The 22,822-nt window shown below is 46.1% G+C and overlaps 1 protein-coding gene across 1 annotated transcript; it reads right to left on the reverse strand.

Moving 5' to 3' along the window:
- Nucleotides 1-276: 276 nt before the first annotated feature.
- Nucleotides 277-2,181, reverse strand: LOC141345658 (uncharacterized). Its single transcript, XM_073850547.1, has 2 exons — nt 1,516-2,181; nt 277-1,449 (listed from the first exon to the last, which is right to left on the reverse strand). The coding sequence occupies exons 1-2, from the start codon at nt 2,179-2,181 to the stop codon at nt 277-279; spliced, it is 1,839 nt and encodes a 612-aa protein (XP_073706648.1).
- Between the last annotated feature and the right edge of the window lie 20,641 nt (nt 2,182-22,822).

Consider the following 22,822-nt stretch of genomic DNA (forward strand, 5'->3'; position numbering starts at 1 on the left):
AGGACTGATTCTGTGTTCTTCGGAGGAGTGGCAGACGACCAGGACAGCACTTTCAGGTGATTGAGTTGTTATATCAGCAGGTGTTTGTTGGAAGCTTCTGTGATCTGACGTGTCATGTGTTGAGTCAGTTTCTGTCTCTTGCTCTGGATGTTTAAAGAAGCTTTCTTGTCCATCTGAAGTTATGACAGTTACAGTGTTCTTGGGGTAAGGAAAAGAGGTGCTGTTCTGTGTGGTTTGTTGGACCAGGTGGTCGTTGCCTTCTTGTCTGGCCGCTAGTCAGGCCGCAGTGGGTTTTTCTTTCTTTTCCCACTTCCGATCCTCCTTTTTGCGTTTGAAGAACTCTTGCATCATCATTTTCATCAGTTCTTGTGAATCAAAACACGGCAATGTCTCTTCTTCATGTGTAGATTCAGCTTGAGCTTGATCAGTGTGGAATCTTTGTAAGTTTTTTCGTCGATTTGTCGGACTGGTTGCATTAGATTCCCACGAGCCATTTCCTGAATTTCCTGATGAGGTTGGCTGACTCCATGATCTCTCCCATCGATTCTCATGAGGTCTTGGATGGTACCAGGATTTTTCCCAGTAGCGTTCAGGTGAGTGTTGTCGTCCGCGTGGTCCATCCCAGCGGTCGTTTCTTTGTGTAGGTCGGGCGCCAAAGTGAAAGTCACGTTCTCTGTTGAATGAGGATGGTCTCCATTCTCTAGGAGGTGGCTTGAAGCTTTCTTGGTGTTGGGCGCCCTCTAGGGTCATTTCTTGACATTGTGTGTTAAAATCAAGAACTGCAGTAGACTTGGTGCACTTTTCTGATGCCATCTTTTGCTTGCCGTAGGCTTTGTGCGCCAGGTCTCGCAGTTGTTGAGACGTCATTGTTTGTGGGCATGCAAGGACGCCAAGGTGGTGGCTTACCGCAGGATGGAGATTTCTCAGAAAGAGAGTCTTAAAGTTCATGTCCTGCTCCATATCAGGTTCATTGCGAGCTCCGAAGTACGCTTCTCTAAGCCGGCTATAGTATGCCTGGGAGGATTCATGACGACCCTGTTTTGTCTCCAGGGCGGCCACCAGTCCTTGCTCTGATTCCGGGACTGCAAATTCCTTGATGAGGGCTTGGCGGAGCGATTGGTAGTCATTCTTTGTGTGAGAAGGCTGTCGGTCCAGGAAGCTCTGCACTTCAGGGCTGGATGTCGTTCGCAGCAGATAAAGTCTGTCTTTGTCAGTAACGTTGGGTCTCATTTCTAAGTGAAAATTGACATCATTCAAGTAAGAGTGGACGTCTTGACCATCTGGCACACTCGGGGTGAATTTGCTGATGTTTCGGGTCAGCTTGTCAAGGTCTTTGAGGTCCATGCCATGTGATGGGTTATGGCTGGCCTTGGGGAGTTCTCGTAGCTTGGGTGTGAAGTAGGTTTCTTCAGAGGGAGCTGGCGAGGGTTTCTGAGTCGCTCCCTCCCCCTTTTGTTCACGTGACATTTCAGGAACAGGGGATCCGGGCCTGCTTAGCAGGGGTGAGGCCGGGGCCCGTTGCGTCCTGGTTGGCTCAGGGCGCAGTTCATAAGCATATCTGAGTTCATTTTTGACACTGTCAAATTCCTCTTTCATGTCGTCAAGTTGTTGAGTGAGGTAACTTATCTCAGTTCTTGCCTCGGTCAGATGCGTTTCGAAGGCTTTAATTCTGCTGTTCTTGTCTCTGAAGTCCAGCCTTGCCTTTTCCAGTAGCTGCTCTGCGTACTGTAGCTTGTCGCTGAGGTCGGCGCGGGCGGACTTTGCTTGCTCCATTTCTTGTGTGTGGTTTGCTAGAGTTTCTTGTAGTCTAGCGATCTCCTCAGTTGCTCTGGGATCCGTCTCATTGGATCCTTCCCGTTGATCTTGAGCCTCCAGCTCTAGCTGCTCGATGCGTCGCTGTGCGCGTTTCAGCTCCTGCTGGAGATGGCCGAAGCGTCTGTCGCTCCGTTTGAGGGAGGCGATGAGGGTGTGACTCAGGGAGCCAGTGATCTTTGCTAGCTCTTTGTGTCCGTAGCTCTGACCTGGATCATGTTTCATGATGCCTGTTATGTTGTTGTCCAGTTGGTCTTGTGTCTGTTGTTTGACAGCTTCGGCGGCTTTGGGTAAGAGGCTGTCCGTCACGGCACTTAGCCAGATTTCCAAGTCCTCCCAGTGACCAACGGGGTCTGTTGGGCGAGGCATGTTTTGATGCCGTGAGGAAAGACCAGACCACTGACTGACACAGACCTGTAGAAAGAAGAACAAACAAACAAAACAAACAAACAAAACCAAAACAGTGGTGTGAGTGTGGTGGTGTCGGGTGTAAGTGGGTTTTGGGTGTGTTGTGTTGAGGTGAGTGTGGTTCTCCCCGCAGGTGGTTCACTGGTGTGCACGCCTCCAGCTAGCGTCGCTATGGAGGAGGCGAGGGGGTACCCACGGGTGTTGTAGCTAGAACAGAGAGAGGAAAGAGGAACAAAAACCCACAGCAAAGAACGGCGTAGTGTCGGCTGCTTCCCCCTTTTTCTAAAGAGAAGAGAGAAAAGAGACAACAACAAAAGGAACACTTTGGGAAGAAGGTAGAAAGAGAGAGATTGGGGGAGAGAGGGAAAGTGAAATACACCTTTCTGGCCCCAGAATGAGTACAGTCAAGTTTTTTTTTTCTCAACTTGATGTATGCTTCTAGATACGGTGCTCAGAAATGGGAATTTCAACACCCCAGGACTATGATTGTTATTATAATCCCCTCCGGGATGAGGGAATATACAATAACAATGACAGTATTGGCTTTGCAGCTGGTAGGATTGACACTGTACACCAATCAGAGCGTTTCTGGAAACGGGTCCACGACTGGCGCCTATCAGTCCTCGCTGGATTCGTTGGGACCTTGGCTGTAGGGTTCCACGATGAGAGGGGAAAGTGAGAGTTAGACACAAGTTTAATTGGCGTTTTGAAATTGTATGAACATTGATTAAATGTCTTTTAAACAACCAAAATTCTCTGCTTTTATGATTCTCACAGGCACAATCGAGGAAATAGCAGCAGTAGTCAAATCAAGAGGAGGACAGCTAGGTGAAAGAGAGAGAGTGAGGAGAGAGACAGCCAATTGGAAATGAGGTTTCGCTCCCAAGTCAGGGAATATGACAAGACTTGATAGGACAATTAAAGCCTTGGTTTGCAAATTAAAATTGATGTTTCAATTCAGTAATGATTGTGGCAGAACTCAAACTGTAACGCTTTGTTAGAGTTTTAGTCAGCCGTTGTAATCAAATGGATCAACACAAACCATTGAGGTATGGGAAAAGGAACAACTATTGATTGTAAAAGGAGTCGTTTTCAAATCAATAATGATTGTTCCTGGTTATAATTTAGAAGTTTTCATTAAAAATTGGTCAAGGAAATTATAATTTCTCTATTCAACGTGTATCATTGCCGTCTGAAAAGGGGAAATGTGATTATGATTAAACTTAAAATTAAAATGTTCAATTAAAATCAAAATTTTTTTATTGGAATCAGAAGTTTAAATTAGAGATTAAAATTTCCAAATAAAAAAAATGTTTAACATAAATTATCACCTTGGCAATGAAAGTTGGTGACCAAATTAAAATGATGCCTCCTTAAAATTGACTACAAATAATCAATGTTAAATCAATCACAGAAATTGCGGTGTGGCAAGGAGATGTGATTATTTATTAAGATTGATCAAAGTAATCAATTTAATCAGCTTAAACATAGTATTTGATTATAAAGCTTGTAACAGTTTAATCTGGCAATGCAAACAGTCAAAAGGGCGAGAGCCTTAAATCGAAACAATAAAATGTTTTAATTTGAGATTTATGATAGGGCTTTAATGGTTTGTTACAATCGCATCAAAAAGAGATTTAACTTTAAAATTGTCAATATTCCTGTCACATGGGAGGAGGGAAGAAATACGAGGAATAGTGTACAGAGATATGAAGTAAAGAAGTTTGCAGAATGATCGTTAAAGTTCAAAGCTTGTGATTGAGTCACCCAAACAACGTTACACACACTGAGTTCAAACACAACGGATCACCCTAACGCTGTGTGCTCACTGCTATTCTTCAAAGCCAGTGGTTTTACATAGGCTTAGCTTTAGCTAGTTTAGCTCTACCACTTGTTAGCGTTAGCTTTAGCTAGTTTAACTATCCCACTTGTTGTTTACAAAATGAACGGGCGGACTGTGCCTGCGCAACGAAACTCTGCCCCGGAAAAGGTGTGTTAGGATATCCGGGTCGCAGCGTTTCTATGGCAACCACCAGCGTGTGGTTCAGCAGTCTTAAATACAATGCATGGAATGACAGGACATTTCGGAATTGCCAAGCAAATAAGCACTATTTAGATTATTGTCTCAACTCGTTAGAGTGAGGCACATTTATCCACAGCTTTACTGCGATTAATACAACATATTTCACAGGTCTCGGCGGACCTTAATTCTGTGCTTGTCTGTTTAAACAACACCACAGCACATATGGACTCAGCCACACAATTTTAAGATCTCAAAATTTCTCCCATAAAGCAACGTGTGGGTGCTCGCGCTGAGCGCCACGTCTTAACTTCACTAACGTTAGTTTTAAGTGAATATTTGGTAAAAGAGCATTAGGTCGCGAGCCTAAAGATCTTAAACCGGGAGTCAGCTTAAGTTTTCACTCTGGAACACGCAGTGTAAAACACTAGCTGCAAGGCCTTTTGACAGAGAGGAAAAACAAGGAACACGCTCGTTTTTCTTCTTTTCTTTGTCTCAATTTCTAAAACTTTACTGCAGTTTAAATTCTTTACACAACAACTCAAAGTTATGCTTTCATTCATTCCAGACTGGCAGCCACAATAAAGCATACAGTACACAATAAACTGTTTCTCTGTCTTTGAACTATTTCTACCGGATAAAATAGAACAAATACCATATAGAATGACTTGTTTTATGTTCAAATAGTTAGATGTGCCCGCATCCTCCACCATCTGTAAGGAATTAATTAGCTCAAATTTATAATGATTCAAATAAGGAATCGAATCGAAAGATTCGAAACTTGATTAAATTGATTCAGAATTAATAGATTACACTTCTTAACCATTCGTCCAGCAAAGTGGTCAATTCAGCATAATGTATTAACTCAAAAGGTTTATATTATGTTCCTGGCCAAGATCACAAATAAACCAAAATATTACGTTAGGAAATTTTAAAGCTGAGGTAGCTTGATCTAAACACAGATAGAACTTTTGTGAACATAAAGTCAAGACACTTCTTTTAATGAAACAATGATTTATTGACTACTCTAAGACACAACACTAATCTCTACTAAAACACAAAACAAACACACACACACACATTCACACTCACACTCATACAGTTCCGGGGATGAGAAATTACTGAGTTGAGGAGAACCCCAAATGTTCTAGTATCTTAACTAGTTCTTAGATCGCAACCTTAGAAAATCACAAAAGCAGAGACTTAGCTTTTAACTACTTAGGGAGTATTTTGCACCAGTTTCAGCGAAGTAAACAGAGATCTTGTTACTTGCGTTTGTGCTGGGAACGGGGGTTCCGGGGGCTCGTCTGAGCGAAAGTTCTGGTTGGTTGCTGGTCGATGACGTAGTTTGGGAAATCCCTCGACGTGGAGGAGTGGTTTTCTGGAGCCGATCTTTCGGTTGCCTGGTTACGCAGGTTGATGCGCTGGAAGTTCTTTTGAGTCGGCGTTGCGAGACTTGGAAAGTTCGGCAGTCACGAAACTTCAGTTCTGTAGAGTTTTGATGGCATCGTTGCGTGCTTGGTCGAGTGGTCGAGCGCAGATGGAAAAGCACTCAAACCACAAGAGGCGAAAGGCGTGAGGCGAGAGCTGAGAGCTCTGAGTTCGCTGAGTTCTTGCTGAGTTCGCTTAGTTCGCTAGGAACATGAAGTTTTAAACGGGCCGCTAGGGCACGTCCCACGATGCTGGGATCCAATGGCATTGCTAAAGAGGCGGGTCTCGCCAACCCCTTTCTGTCCTGTAATTCCTTCTGGTTCGTGACTTATTAGGATATGGATTTCTCTGCAATTTCTGTCATTAACTTCAATAAACTATTTATGCACAAAGTATACAAAATATCATTTTCTCATTCACTCAGACAAACTGCAACCGCCAAGATCATTCATCCCGTATCAAACAATAGTATATTGCTTGCATGCTAATACATTTGACAACTTCCTTTCCTAAAGGCATATAATGCATAGATTAAACTCCAATGATCACATAAAACACATAATATAAAAGAAAACATGAAAACATATGATACTGTTGAAAAGCTGATTGTTTACTTAAAGATTGTCTCTGCAGTGTACTCAATTGAGACGCTGCGTTGGATTCGGAATGTCAGACGAGAGTGGGACAGGAAGTCCGAAAAACCATGTGAGTCACGCTGGACGCATCATGTGCCATGCCAGCTTAATTTCAGAAGACTGGAGGTTTGTTTCTTAGGTGCTCTGAGACAGAGAGCATTTTCTTCTCTCTGGATGCGTAAGTCGCAGATCTCGACAAAAGCGGTCCATACAATTAGCGTCTGGTGATTATCATGTGATGGTCATGTCTCAGCATTTTGACTGAGAAAGAGGGTCCTTTTGTTTCTTTGGAATATGGCCATTTCTGTTTTGTACGTTGTTCTGCAAGTTACAATCTTCTTGTACTCCTTTCGTGAATTAATGTTAACGGGGCAGGCCGGGTCAAGACTAGTGAAGACTTGTAGACTAGCTGGCGTCTACCAGATGGTCATGTGCTGGTTGTGATTAATTTTATGGCTGGCTTGATTCTCTGCAGTTTGTGTGGTGCTCTGTTGATCGAGATCCTACAGCACTGCATTATTCAGATACAGATGACACACACATAAACCATATATTGCCACAATCGTGCATATTGCCCTCACGTATGGCGATTGCCAGATGCTTTTGTCCATATTAGGATTTCCTTTTACATCATTACATCAGCTACTTATCGTAATTCTAAGATGACAACACCAGACATTTTACTCAAAGCTTTCCATGTTCTCAGACTCCTAAATAGCAACAAAATGAACCTGGTGGCGGTCAGGTGGTACAGCTGTCACTGGTCCAAGTCATAACTATCAGAATGTTCCATCCCTGCATTCTATTCGTAAGGACTCATCCCTATGCTCTAATCCAGTGGTTCCCAACCATGTTCCTGGAGGCCCCCCAACACTGCACATTTTGCATCTCTCCTTTGTCTGACTCTCATTTCAGGTCTTGGAAACTGTACTAATGAGCTGATGATCTGAATCAGGTGTGTTTGATTAAGGTGATGCAGTGTTGGGGGGCCTCCAGGATTGTGGTTGGGAACCACTGCCCTAATACCTTCAAAGGGTTTACTCTCCGGAGTGAGAGCTTTGAAGGGTTAAAGGGTGTAGGGGACCTAACAACTGTTTCATCCCATGCCCAAACGGAGGAGCTGCCATCATGCAAAGAATCTGCGCAAAGGATCATGGGAAACCAAAGTGTCCATCAGTTGTATCCTTCGAAATCCTTCATTCCGAAGGGCCCTTTAAAGTGGCTAGTTTTAAGCACTTTGGTTTGGAACGACACTTCAATATGGCGACCATGATGTTGACACTGATGTTGAAGTGATGTTGAAGTGTCTGCATTCAAGCATTTAAGTGGGCTTAAATAGATCACCCTTTACAGGAGATTTAGTTGACCTAAATATGATTTTTAGTTACAATAATTAATCCTAAAATTCAGCATCAGTTGCGTGCATGCTCACAAGAGGTCTCGGTTCTTACTTGTGAATTCAGTTCACATGGAGACTCGCTCTTAACTCATTTGAGTCAGTGAGTTGTCGACTCAAGAACAGCTGCAATCAGATAATTTCAATTTGTGAATTAATTGTTTGGTGCGATTTGTGAACCGATTTAACAGGTTAATTAAAAATAATCAGTTTGTTCATGAATCAGACACTGCTATATTATAGCACATGATATATTATAAGGCGTAACAATATGTTTTATGAAATGTACTAAAGTAAAAAGTAAGATCTTTTGCTTTGAAATGTAGTTAAGTAAAAGTTACTAAAATAAAACTGAATTTATTTAAGTACAGTAACAAAGTAAAAATATTTTGTTACTGCCCACCACTGGTTGTCAGTCTTTTACGGCTACGTTCACACGGTCAGTTTTTGCGATTGACAACTGCATTTACTTACAGTTGTGAGTTCACACAGCAGCTTACAGTAGCGTCTCAAATACTGTCTTTATGAATGTGCAATGGAGTCAAGCCCACAGCAATAGTGATCAAAGTAATGTCAAATATGTCACAGAACACAGAACTGCTCCGGTGGGGACTGAATATAAACTTTCAGATGACACACAGCTAATTTATCTGTTACTGTAAGTTACAGACAGAGGAGTAGCAATAGGGCAGGTGAGACAGACAATTGAGGGGGCCCCCGACAGCTGACCATTTGAACAATCTGAAATGCCATTGTTAAAAACATACACGTAACATGAAGCAATATATCTGCATCCCCCCTAGAGGGCTCTCTCTTGCGTTACGCTGGATGTGCTTGCTTTTTCTTCATGATACGTCAGCCGCGGTTTTCAAACTGGCACAGCAGCACTTATTACTAGGCTTTTTTAAAAATGAAAAGGACTTATTTATCTGGCAGCCAAAATCGAAAAAAACAAACAAAAAAAAAAACAAGAAGAGATTTTCTGCTGTTTCGCACTTCACTCCTCTAAATGGTACACACCTGTCTTGTTACACACACCTGTTACACTCGTTACATCCACAGCTGTTTCCCATTATCAAGGACTATATAGCCTCTCCTTTCCCAACACTCTACCTGGTTGCATTACTAGAGTTCTGTCTTGATCTTGTGTGCTGTCGCATTGTGCCGTGTTGGCCTTTTTGTTTGTTTTTTTGTATTAATAAAAGCCTTACCGGCATTTGGACCCTGACTTCATCTCTGGCCGTGACAGAATGCAACTAGACAGAATGGGTCCAGCAGGGAGGTTGCTTAACATCCGCCAGGGAGATCGGAGTATTGAGGATTACGTTGGGGACTTCATTGGAGTGGCTGGGCAGTCGACCATCGAGAGGACCGGTCAAGTGGGTTTTTTTTGGAGAGGTTTGGCTGAGCCCTTCAGGTCCATTATGCCGTACTGGCTACCCGAGGAAGCCAGGAATTTTTGGGAATCTAAATTGATGCCCAAAAATTCGATGGAAGTGCTAGGACCCTCGGTTTTGTCTTGAGCGAGGGGAATCCCGAGCTCTGAGAAAAGCTTTTGGGTTGTCAAGAGGTGTGCGGCTGGGACGGAATCTGGGGGTGAAATGATTAAGAAATCGTCTAAAAGATGAATCAGATAGGGTAAATTGTAATTGTTGGAAAGGATCGTCTCAGGTTACGTATGTAACCCTAGTTCCCTGAGGGAACGAGACGCCGCGTCATGGAACGCTATGGGGAACGCCATTGGCGGGCAGCACTCTGAATCATGTCTACAACCAATGAACGACGGGAGTGACGTCACAGGCACGGTGACGTCAACGACCAGGAAGTATAAAGCACGTGCGTTTGAAGCCGGCGGCAGCTGTTTTAGGAATGAAGCGAGCGCCGCAGGGTGCGGGAATTATTGTCCGAGACGCGGCGTCTCGTTCCCTCAGTGAACTAGGGTTACATACGTAACCTGAGACGTTCCCTTCCGGGAACTCGAGCCGCGTCATGGAACGCTATGGGGAACGAGACTACCAACGCCCCCATAATTTCCAAGCCCTGCGCAGTGTCTGCTCAACCAGGGTGGAAAAGTTGTGTCTGGTGGTTCTTGCCAGAGCAAAAGAAGAGCCATTGTCTAGTATTCCACGGACAAGAGGGCAATGTAATCCTCGGCCCTCGGGCACACGAGGAAGGTAGTCAACCTCTGTCTGGTCGCCGGCCAGAGCGAGAGGTACTCCTCGGCCCTCAGGCACACGAGGAGTCTTAGTCCTTTGTCTGGGAGTAGCCAGAACAAGAGGGACCGCGATGACCATTGTCTAGTGTTCCACGGACAAGATGGTATAGGTAGTCCTCGGCCCTCAGGCCCACGAAGACAGTGCACTCGACCTCCAAGAGTGCTCCTCGGCCCTCAGGCTCCCGAGGAGAAGGTAGTCCTTTGTCTGGGGTTCCACCAGAACAAGAGGGACTCAAGAACTCGGCCCGGTATTCCTGCCAGGACGCGAGGGAAATAAGCCATTGTCTAGTATTCCACGGACAAGAGGGCACTGTAATCCTCGGCCCTCAGGCACACGAGGAGGACAGTAATAGGCCTCTGCCTGGTAGCCAGCCAGTGCAGGAGGTGCTCCTTGGGAGAAAGCCAGAACAAGAGGGACCGAATACACTCGGTCTGGTAGCCTTGCCAGAACACGAGGGGAATAGGCCATTGTCTAGTATTCCACGGACAAGAGGGCAATATAAACCTCGGCCCTTAGGCACACGAGGAAGAAGTAGGCCTCCGCTAGGTCGCCAGCCATTGCGGGAGGCACTCCTCGGCCCTCGGGCGCACAAGGTGTCTTAGTCCTTTGTCTGGGGAAGGCCAGAGCAAGAGGGACTGAACAAACTCGGCCTGGTAACCCTGCCAGGACGCGAGAGGTATGAGCCTTTGTCTAGTATTCCACGGACAAATGGCAGTGTGATCCTCGGCCCTCAGGCACACGAGGATGCAGAAATACTCGTCGGCCCTCAGGCACGCGAGGAGGATTATGGCGAAGAATGACTTCTCTTCTTTTAAGAAAAAGAATGCGCCTTGAGAAGTCTCCTCCTGGCTAAGGAGGGGGCTGACTCTATCGGACTTAGCCTTGCTAAGTCGAGAGGATGAAGGAGCCTGGAGCGGCTCTGAGGTCGAGTTCATAGAACCTGACGAGCGTCAGGGGCGAGGACCAACCCGCAGCATTGCAGATGTCCTGGATGGGGACACCTGCTGTCAGAGCTTTAGAGGCTGACAAGCCTCGTGTGGAGTGAGCCTTGACTCCCAACGGGGATGGGAGACCAGAGGACTCGTAGGCTGTAGAAATGGCATCTATGATCCATCAACTAATTGTGGGCTTTGAAGCCGGGCAACCCCTCTTTGGAGGGCCGAAACAGACAAACAGTTGTTCTGATCTACGCCACATGGCAGCTCTGTGGACGTAGGCGTCTAGTGCTCTGACTGGGCACATGCAATTAAACTTCCTATGGTCAGACTCCACGAATAGAGGAGGATAGAACGCCTGAAGTGTGATCGGCTGTGGTACTAGGGACGGGACCTTCGGTACATACCCGACTCTCGGGTAAAGAAAAGCTTTGGCCATCCCTGGGGCAAAGTCAATGTGTGATGGGGCCACCGAAAGGGCCTGCAGGTCCCCAACTCTCTTCAGAGAGGTGAGAGCTAACAGAAGCGCTGTCTTTATGGTAAGCATGCGATCTGTGATCTCCTCTATGGGCTTGAATGGAGGCTTACATAGAGCTTCTAGCACCACAGCCAGGTCCCACGTAGGAACCCTAGGTTTCACTCGAGGCCTCAACCTGAGCGCACCGCGGAGGAAACGAATGACCAAGGGGTCTCTGCCCACTGAGAGGCCACCGTGAGGGGCGTGGTAGGCAGATATAGCCGCCACATACACCTTCAGGGTGGAGTGAGCTAGCCCTGCGGAAAGGCGAGTTTGTAGGAACTCCAGTACTGTACCAACCGGGCAGTTAACTGGGTCTGAGCGGTGTTCGCGACACCATCTAACGAACAGGTTCCACTTAAGGCCATAAAGTTTCCTCGTAGAGGGAGCTCTGGATTGGAGAAGGGTCTCAACAACCTCGGTTGAGAGACCTGCTCCTATGAGTTGTGCCCCCTCAGGGGCCACACCCATAACTTCCACCTTTCTGGGTGGGGGTGGCAGATCGCGCCCTCAGCCTGAGAGAGGAGGTCCCTCCATGGAGAGCCGTCGAGGAGGGAGACTAGGTCCGAGAACCATACTCGGGCTGGCCAGTACGGGGCTACTAGCAACAGCCGCACTTGAAACCGGCGTACTCTTTCCAGAACTCCAGGGAGCAGAGCGATCGGGGGAAAGGCGTACAGACGAAGCCTCGAACACGTCTGTACCATAGCATCCAGTCCTAGAGGAGCTGGAGGAGCTAGAGAGTACCAGAGGGGACATTGCGATGTCTTTCGAGTCGCAAAGAGGTCCACCTGAGCCTGGCCAAACACTCTCCAAATCTGCTTCACTACTTCTGGGTGAAGCATCCATTCCCCAGGCCTCGGCCCCTGCCTCGACAGGACGTCTGCTCCAACATTCAGATGTCCAGGAATATGGACTGCTCTCAGGGAGAGAAGTTTTCCTTGAGACCATAGGAGGATCCGGTACGCCAGCTTGTATAAGGGGCGTGAGCGGAGACCTCCTTGGTGGTTTATGTAATAAACTACCGCAGTGCTGTCTGTACGGACCAGCACGTGACGGTTTCTCAGGTCTGGAAGGAAACACTTCAGGGCCTGGAATACTGCCAGCATCTCTAGGCAATTTATGTGCCAGGAGAGATGGTGATCGCTCCACAGGCCTTGGGCCGAGCGGCCACTCATGACCACCCCCCAACCGGTGAGGGATGCATCTGTCGCTAGCGAGACGCGGCAACAAGGAGCCCCTAATACCAGACCCTGAGAGAGGAACCAGGGTTTCTTCCACATGGCCAAGGCACGTAGGCAGCGCCGCGTGACCTTGATCTTGCGGAACGGGTTTCCCCTCGGGGAGAACCCCCTGGTTTTGAGCCACCACTGCAGTGGTCTCATGTGCAGCAGTCCAAAAGGTATCACGTTGGATGCAGCTGCCATAAGACCTAACAGTACTTGGAACTGTTTGACAGTGAGTGACAGGCCTAGCTTGACCGCATTTACTGCAGTAAGGATCGACTCGATCCGAGTAGGTGACATTCGTGCCTGCATTGTGGTCGAATCCCAAACTACACCTAGATAAGTGGTCCTCTGTAATGGAGAAAGCACACTTTTCTTGGCGTTGAGTCTCAACCCCAACTCTTTCATGTGAGCGAGAACAACACCTCGATGTTGAACCGCTAACTGTTGCAAGCTGGCCAGGATCAGCCAGTCGTCTATGTAGTAGAGTATGCGGATGCCCTGGAGTCGCAGAGGAGCCAGAGCAGCATCCACACACTTTGTAAAAGTTCGGGGTGAGAGAGCTAGGCCGAAAGGAAGCACTCTGTATTGGTAAACTTCGCCCCTGAAAGCGAACCTGAGAAACTTCCTGTGCTGAGGAAGGATGGAGACGTGAAAATAAGCGTCTTTTAGATCTATCGTGACAAACCAGTCCTCGGACCTGATTTGTGACACGACATGCTTGATAGTTAGCATTCTGAACTTCAGTTTCCTGACTATGCGGTTCAGCTGTCTGAGATCTAAGATGGGCCGAAGCCCTCCATCCTTCTTGGGAACAATGAAGTACCGGCTGTAGAACCCGGACTCTCTGTCTTGTGGAGGGACCACCTCGATGGTCTCCTTCCTGAGAAGAGTTTCTACTTCCTGTTCCATTACCAGACCCTGCTCGGGGCTCACCAGAGTTGGGGCTCACCCCGCTGAAAGGCGGTGGCTTGGCGCCGAACTGAATGCAGTAACCTTTCTCTACAGTGCGCAGGACCCACATAGAAACATTCGGCAGTAGTTTCCACGCTGCCAGAAATTCTACTAAGGGAACCAGCCTCTCGAGACTGGTTTCTGGATTTATTTGAGGAACTAATTCGGAGACCTGTAACAGCGTACTGGCAGGATGCTCCTGAACTAGCTTCTCTGAAGACCCCCGTGGGGGTTGCAAACTCTCCAGGGCCGCTACGTTTCCGGGCGGAACAGCTAGAGAATGATGTTCGCGGGAGATTGCTGCGCCCTGTAACACTGGCAGGGTTAGCTGACAGATCTCCTGAGGGCCCCCGAGGGCGCTTGGTGACCATAAACTGTGGTGCAACACAAGCCCCCTCGAGAGGGGCTGCCCTCATCAGCCCTGAGACACAACCGTCAGGGCCGTTTAGCCGAGGACCTCTTCGATTGGAGGACGACCCTCAGGTCAGGCCTCTTCTTAGAGGCCCCCGGCTTAGAGCGTTGCTGACCCCGCCCTCAAGGCCTGGCCGGAGGAGCACGGGAGGCAACGCTCTGCTTCTGTGCCTCCCTGTACGAGGAGCTCATACACGGCTGAGGCTGCTCCCGTCTAGCAGCCTCAGAGGAGTAAACGCGGCGAGGAAGGTAGGTCTTGAACGCCGCCGCCTGCTTGCGGGCCTCCTGGTGCCTGGCGACAACTGTGTCGACCGAGGCACCGAAGAGGCCGGTGGGATACAGGGGGGCGTCCAAGAGCGTGACCCTGTCCTTTTCTTTGAGTTCGGACAGGGTCAGCCAGAGATGCCTCTCCGCGGCCACCAGGGCTGCCATAGACCGCCCCACAGCGCGGGCGGTCTCCTTGATGGCGCGGAGAGCTAGATCAGCTGTACGTCGCATCTCTGTTACATTCACTTCCTCGCCCTTATTTAAACTCCTTCAGCAGGTCGGCTTGGTAGGCTTGAAGGATAGCCATAGTATGTAAACATGAACCAGCCTGACCTGCTGCCGTGTACGCCTTGCCCATCAAGCTAGATGTTAGTTTGAGTGGCTTGGTGGGCAAGGACAGAGCCTTCAGGGACGACGCCGAGCCGGGTGACAGATAGCCCGCAAGCGTCTGTTCAACCCGTGGCATCGTCCTGTATCCGCACTCCTCCGCACCCCCCACATTACCATAATTTTCAGCGGGGTTATAAAGGTGGAAGGAGTACGGCTTCTCCCATGATCTAGAGAGTTCTTTGTGTAGATCAGGGAAGAAGGGAAGGCTCCGTTTGGGGGGTGCTGACTTTGTCCGCAGGAAACGTTCATCTAACCTGCTTCGCTGCGGCTCATGTTGTTGCTCAGCGGGCCATGAGATGTTTAATTTGGCTACTGCGCTAGTCAGCACCTCCACGAGCTCCTCGTAGTGAGGCGAACGGGGGGGCGGTTGGGGCTCTGCCAGGCTTTCAACATCAACCTCCTCGGAGGAAGAAATGAGAAGCTCTGGGACCTCCTCCCGGGGGGAAGAAACCGCAGCGCGGGCTTCCGCATCCAGGAGGAGATCGCTCAAACCGCTGAGTGAGGGAGGAGATAGGGGGTCACCCGTCTCCATACCCTCCAGCAGATCGAGCTGCGAACCCCACGAGTGCAGCCGCGGGGAACGCTGGTGAAAGCCCCCTCCTCGAAGAGGGCTTTCCGGGAACGGAGCACCCGCAGCGGAAGACGCTCACACTGCGGGCAGTCAGCCTTTTCGAGGGCTGACTGTGCGTGCTCCGCTCCCAAGCAAACCACGCATAGACTGTGTGTATCCCCACCAACAATGAAGCGTTGGCAGTGAGGGACACACTGTCTATGCGGGCGCTGAACCGCCATAAAACTTTTCCCCTTGGTTGTTTTCATACTACTCAAATAAAAGGTGTGCAAAACTGGCACGAAAAAACAGCAGTATGAATGAGACAGACAGACACAGAGCGCTCTCGCTGAATGACAAAAGCTGCTGCCGGCTTCAAATGCACGTGCTTTATACTTTCTGGTCGCTGACGTCACCGCGCCTGTGACGTCACTCCCGTCGTTCATTGGTTGTAGACATGATTCAGAGTGCTGCCCGCCAATGGCGTTCCCCATAGCGTTCCATGACGCGGCTCGAGTTCCCAGAAGGGAACCAGCAAATTGCCTCCGACAGCGTGTCGAAGATTTTTGGACTGCTTTTGCAACCAAATGTGAGGCGGACGGCGAAATAGAATTCGTTTTTCCAGCGAATGCCAAATAAGTGCCAGAAATCTGGGTGGATGGGCATAACTTTGAAAGCAGAAGTAATATCGACTTTGGCCAACCAAGCGCCGCGACCTGCTTTTTTAATCAAAGTAGTGGCTTGGCCGACGTCGTGATAGTGAAGAGAAAACTCTTCGAGCGGAATGAGGCTGTTAATGCTAGGGAATGGGGAATTATGCGGAGATGAAAGATCAATTATGAGGCGTTTTTTGCCTGAGAATTTTCTGGTGGCAACGCCGATGGGGCTGACTCGATAGATGCTAAAGGGAGGGGCAGAAAAGGGGCCTATCATGAAATTTGAGTCTATTTCTTTTTTGATTAGGCCGTCCACTATTTTGGGTTCGGTGAGAGCGGAGTGGAGATTTGGGCAGATGAGGTTTTGGGAGGGGAGGCTCAGGACGCCAGGGTGGAATCCAAGTGTGAGACCTGAAAGAACATAACATACAAAATGAGGGTCAGGGTGATGAAGCAATTCAGCAGATAAGCGGGAAACATTTACAGGAGTCGATAAATAACTTTTTTGGTTTTTATTTGCAGCTTTATAGACAGGGCAGACTAGACGTACATGAGCGCCGCCACAAAAATTGCACACATGCATAAAACGACAGTGCTGTCTGGTGCATCTGCCGTTGTTAAAGTCGGAGCAGACTTGGTTGCTGGAGGAAGAAGGGCGGCGGTGAAGTGTGGGAGTTGGGGTAACTGAGGTCTCCATGAGACGTGGGACGTAGCTCGTGGATTTGGGTTGGGATGGTTCGGGGTCGGGAGGGATGGATGGATTGGTGAAGGGGCAGCTGGTGGTGGGGTGGGAAAAAGAATGGCAAACCGCGCAAGAGATGTTACGGCAGCCCAGGAACACTCTGTTATGGAGCTCGGTGTCCAGAGCTCCCCAATAAGGACACTGGTTCCACATTTTGCAGCGAACATCTTGTGATAAGTGTAAAAGTGGGAACCTCCATATGACAGGGCGAGTTCAGCGATTATTGAGAGGTAGTCACTGAGCTTGCGTCTCCTGTGGGGAAAGACAGTGCAGATGACTTCTGCGTAACGGGTGAAGGCGATGGTAAACTCGGGAAATGACAGAATGCGTGACTGGACGGGTGTTGAATTTTTTAAAGTGACAGAAAAATCGCCACAGTTGATTTGGCGATCGGCTGGTGATGGTAAGATAGGTGACAAGAGAGTGAAAAGATCAACATCCGCACCTGCTAGTATCTGGGTCCTGATGGAGTTGGGAACTGGGGGAGGTTCCTGTGCTGAAGCGTTTAGCGGGGCTGGAAGAGGTGTGGCTGAGGCCAAAGAGAAGGGAGGACGGGCCTGAGAAGGAAAGAAAGTGGCTGCAGGGACTGATTGTGGCGGTAACCGTGAGCTGCGGCCGTCTCCTGAAACGGGAAAGGGAGGGGGGAAGAGAGGGGGAATGAGGGGCACCGGTGCTTGTGGCAGTGGGGGAATGCTCGTGCTATGAGCGGAAGGCGGAGCTGCGGGCCATGAAAAGGGGAGAGAAAGGAGAGGCACGGGTTGCGGACGGGAATCGGCCGCTGGAGTGGGCGAGTTCGTGCTGCTGCGGCGGATCGTGGAGGCGATGGCTGGCTCTCTGCCAGCATGAGCAGCAGGCTCCCGCTTCGAAAGTCGAGCAGGGTGGCCATGGCTGGAGACTGCGGTGTCCGGGGCGTGGCCCAAACTCGGTGACGGCCTTCTGCTGCGTCCTGGCGTGGAGTAGGGGGCGCTGCGACCTGAGCGCACTCTGCCTGAAGCCCTGGTGGGAGGGGTAGATTTAGGTTTTTCCTGCTGTTGGAGAGATGAGTAGAGAGTGAGGAGTTCCACTTTAGAGGAACGGCGTGTAAAGGCGACGCCGGCGCTGGTGATGCATTTGACCATTTCAGTCAGTGGTGCTAGTACACTTCCTTTTCGCAGAAACTACGCCACAAAAAAATAATAAATAAAAAGCTTTCTTAAAGAGGCAAATGAGGTATGTATGTTTTCTTAAAGGGGTCATATGATGCGGTTTCTTGTCTTCCTTTGTCTTTGGAGTGTTACAAGCTGTTTGTGCATAGATAAGGTCTGTAAAGTTGCAAAGCTTAAAGTCTCAAAACCAAAGAGATATTTATTATAAAAGTTAAGACGCAGCCACACCCCTCTAAAACGGCTTTCTCGAACACGTCCTCACTTGTCCACATCACAGGGTAAGTAGATTAGCATAACACCACCCATATGCATATGGAAAGAAAAAAGGCATAACTTTTACCAGCTGTAGTAGTGTTGTAGCTGCCATGTTGTGGAGACGCGGTGTGTTTCATTGCGAAAGCAAAAGCAAAAGTAACGAAGATACAACTAGAAATCAGTTGTTAAGTTATATTTACAACACTGTTCCGGAACAGTACAACGTAAATATTCAAGTGGGTAATTCACTGTTCCTGAACCTGTGAGAGCAGCTTACAATGCCAGCTGTACACAAAGAGTTAAGGCTAAAGTGGGGCAATTCCAATGTTGCAAGGACAGTCTGCGCTTGTGACTGATGGCCTGTAAGTACGTTTTCATATTTAAAGAATTCAGTACTGACTATTCAAACACAAGTTTTGAGCAGTGCTTGTTGTTTCTCGTTCTACGATCGCAAAAGCAGACATGATGTTATGTTTACGTGACATGACACAACGCAACGCAACACAACACGTGAAAAGACAGTATGAGTCATTATAATCAGTAGCTATGTCCCCACTGGATGCAACAAATGCCTAGTTTATAAAATGTTATTGTTTCTGTCTCGTCACGCCGAGAAACAGCATCACAACGTGATAAGGGGCGTAACATTTCCTTCACACGTTTGAGGTATTCGGCCAATCACAACACACTGTATAGCTGGCCAATCAGAGAACACCTTGGTTTCCATCAACGATGAGTTTTGTAAAAATCGAAGCATTTCAGAAAGGTGGGGCAGAGAGGAGCAACAATAATGCACAGTATGTGGAAAATAATATGTTTTTTAAACCTCAAACTGCATAAAAACATTGCATTACAACAAATACACATAATAATGCTCTTTTTAGCAAAATCATATGACCCCTTTAATATGACAAATAAAAACCGACAGACTGATGAAAATGTAGGACATTTTTTTTAATATGCGACGTGCGGGACAATGCAAAGCAGGGCGGCTGGTCACCCGTACAGTTATTTACATGTGTGACAATTGCATTCTAAAACCAAACTCATACCCGTAAATTTTCAGGACTCACAACTGCATTCTCGGAACACATGCGCTGTGTGAACAGAACAGGACTGGACAACTACTCGTCCATCATTTCATTCAGTGCGAGAGAGATGTTTTGCCTCACAAACGCGTGCTTACGTGTGTTGCTTGCTTTAATGTGTGGTTTCAGTAACCTACAGTGATGGAGATATGATCTGTGATGTGGCATCTGAACGTTTTATTTCCAGTCTACACTGGAGCCACTCCTTTCAGTTTTGTGTTCTGTGTGCAACTCAAATGCTCCGGTCTCCACTCTAAAATATAAAAGGTCCTGTCTGTTAATGAAGGTTTGATAATTGAACTCGCGGCTGGATTAGACTCTTGTCGTGTCAGAAAGTGATAAGACCTTGATTTTTATGGACGTTGCCATCTTTGATTTTTTTTTTTTTTTTTTTTTTTTGGTCACTGTTGCTATGGTTACTGGTAAAGAAATATGGGCTTGACTTACATTGCACTTTCATACAGACAGTATTTTAGATGCAACTATTAGCTGCTGTGTGAACAGTACTTTCCGAGACTCACACTTGTAAGTATATGTGGTTGTTAGTCCCAAAAACTGACAGGCGATTATGTCATCATGTAATGTGTCATATGTCTTAAAAGCTCACAATCAGATCTATCCAAAGAAATATCGATCAAACTCCTAGGCCAATCGAGTTCTGCCTTTACAAAGACCGGGAAGAGGCCACAAGAAATGTGAAATGGGCAACGCCCCCTAGCATGCTCGCATCTCGCTCAGTGAGAATTGGGAAACTATGGATTATGAGACCATTTTTATCTATTTATCCCAATGTATGTGGGAATGGGATACTTTTAAATTCAGGTATGCCTTATCTTGCAGAATGGAGACTCCTAGAATAAATTTTGCCTCCCTTCAATACAATCCCAGTAACTATATATATATATATATATATATATATATTTTTTTTTTTTTTTTTTTTCAGTTTACTGGCACACAGTGGAATCAAAATAAACTTTCTGCAACATCATAGACCAAGCAGATCTCAAATAAGTTCTCAAATAAAAACTTAAAATCTAATTTTTTCTTTTTTTTTTAATTATCATTAAATTATTACAAATACAACAAAAATATTAATTATTTCACTCATGTGTTAAAGTTTAGATTTTTTCAGTTTTTTTTTTTTCACAATTATGCCGCAGAGCTAAAGTGGTTAAACATAGCGATGGAGATTGCCTGTCAATCAAGCTGTTCACGAAGGGTCAATTTGGACAGCACTACAAAATGGCTGACACTATATAGTGGATAGGGAGTGGTTTTAGACACAGCTATGAAATTACCAAAAAGTACCAATACATTACGTAACTGTTACGTGATACACTTGCCTGAAAAGGTGCAGGGCAGGAATCGAAAAAGTTGGAGGACACATCCCCTTTGTATTCTATGTCCATGAATATGATTACTCTGTGAATCAATTCATATTTAATTTGGCTAATGTTTGGCACTATATAGCATTAGTGCGATGGTAGTGAACTGCGCAGATTTCTGAGATCCAAATTACCACAGTTTAGTAACATATATTTAAATGTTAATGTTAGATATGTGGTTCTTAATCCTGTTGTTACATCACCTGTTTCAAAGCATTTAAATTTGGTTCAGCAACAGTGAAAAGTGGCAAGATTTTAGATAAGAGACTTTGTGGTTTTACTGAAGGAAATTCTGTGTTACGCATTAGAGGGCACAAATTGAACATAGATGTTTGTAAACTGTTCAGACAATGCAAATTAGATGATGTAATAAGATAATCAAAAATATAATCAAATTATCATTATATGAATTCATATTATTCTCCTCATACCCAGTTCAAGGGCTAATTAATATAACATGATTATTAAAATTGATCTCTTTTTACTTGAGACTTAACTTAAAGCTTAATAAAATGTTGGGAATAAACATGTAAAATTATTTATTTGCCAAACAGCTGTAGTTTTCTGTAAATCTGTGCCAGTTAATGACGTTTCACAGCAACTTTGCTACCTCCGCTGTATTGCTATGACTCGTCAATAGTATTGCGTATCCTCACTGGTTTGCTGGCAGGCGGCTGATTTCATGAGCAAGCTATGTGTCAGGGTTTTGGACTTCAGTTCGGCCTACAACACTACCATCCCAATCCTCCTCCTTCCCAAACTAACTCAGCTTTCTGTGCCCAGCTGTGGAAGCTCAACCTACCACAGGAACTGCTAAAACAGTTCTACTATGCCATCACTGAATCCGTCCTCTGCACTTCAATTACCAGCTGGTTCAGCTCAGCTACCAATTCTGACCACAGAAGACTACGTTGGATAGTCCGGACTGCTGAGCGAATCATTGGTACAAATCCTCCCTACTCTTTGAGATCTGTACTTATCCAGAGTGTGCAAAAGGGCTGGTAAAATTACTCTGGACCCCTCACATCCGGCACACTCGCTCTTTGAACTGTTACCATCCTGAGCACCAGAACAACCAGGCACAAGAACAGTTTCCTTCCCTTAGGCTATCCTTCTCATGAACACTGGACAGTAATCGTGGAACCACAACACTATTATACAATTATTTATTCAGTTATTTATTTAACACACATACTTATTTACATTCAAATTTCAAACATACCTGTACATAGTAAATTGTTTATTTTGTATATTGTGTCTATGCTATTTTGCCCATTGTCTGTCTTGTATACTTGTATATTGTTATTTTTATAATCTGGGTCTTGTCTTGTCACTGTCATTCTGTTTGACTGTGGAGCTTCTGTCACTACAACAAATTCCTGGTATGTGTAAACATACCTGGCAATAAAGCTCATTCTTATTCTGATTATTATGTTGAGCTTCACTCAAAACTGTTGTAAATTACTCTAGAAATATATACCTTTGTTTATGTCTGTGTGTTGCTCGGTAACCACAACCCTTTATGAGGAACTACATTTTTGGCGGAATAATAATAATTATATTTAATAATTATTTTTATTATTATCATTACATTTTATTTGCTCTGTTTTATTTTGTGAAACCTTACTACGTAGATATGGAATAACTGTTTTATAAAAGCAATAAGCCCCGTGAAGCCATGGTTTACAATTAATTTATAACAGTTTTGTGTTGTGCCTAACAATGCCCCTTAGCTGTTAAACACACACTGTACTGTACTCACTGCACTCAGCAATCCGCTTGAGAGCGGTCTCAACGTGGCCAGATCTTCTGGAATTTACAGCTGGCTCTGATGTCTCTGTTGTGGTTACACATGAGATATAATTTGTTATGGGTAAATCTAAGGGTAGTCTTTGGTCTCTTTAATCTATTATTTGTTCCAGAGAAGAAGATAGTTTTGGCAAAATCTCATGTTTATGTAAATTCAATGCTGTATATATCAGAAAGCTGCCTTAACTAATACTCTTGACTGAATTGCCTAGCAAGTTTTTGATGGCTGTTGTTGTTTATTAAATATTATTACTCAATAAATAAAAGTGTACTATATTTAACTATGAACTATATTTTAAATAATGTATTTAATAATAGTGTTTAGTATTGAGAAACGTGCGCGTATTTGTGATAGTGATTTTAGTTACATTGTTCTGCCATTCGATGGCGACAAGAGACTGCTTTTATAAGTGAGCAGTAAAAAATGACTTTGAGACGTTTAAACTGAAAAGTTATTAAGCGGAAGTTATTTTTAGCAAAAAGGAGAGGGACAAAATCCCCCCTGAAGTGTTTGCAAATCTGGTGGCCAACTACAAGAAATGTCTGACAACTGTGATTGCCAACAAGGGTTTTG

The sequence above is a fragment of the Garra rufa genome, chromosome 11 (assembly GCF_049309525.1).
Source record: "Garra rufa chromosome 11, GarRuf1.0, whole genome shotgun sequence".
NCBI classification, from domain to species: Eukaryota; Metazoa; Chordata; class Actinopteri; order Cypriniformes; family Cyprinidae; genus Garra; species Garra rufa.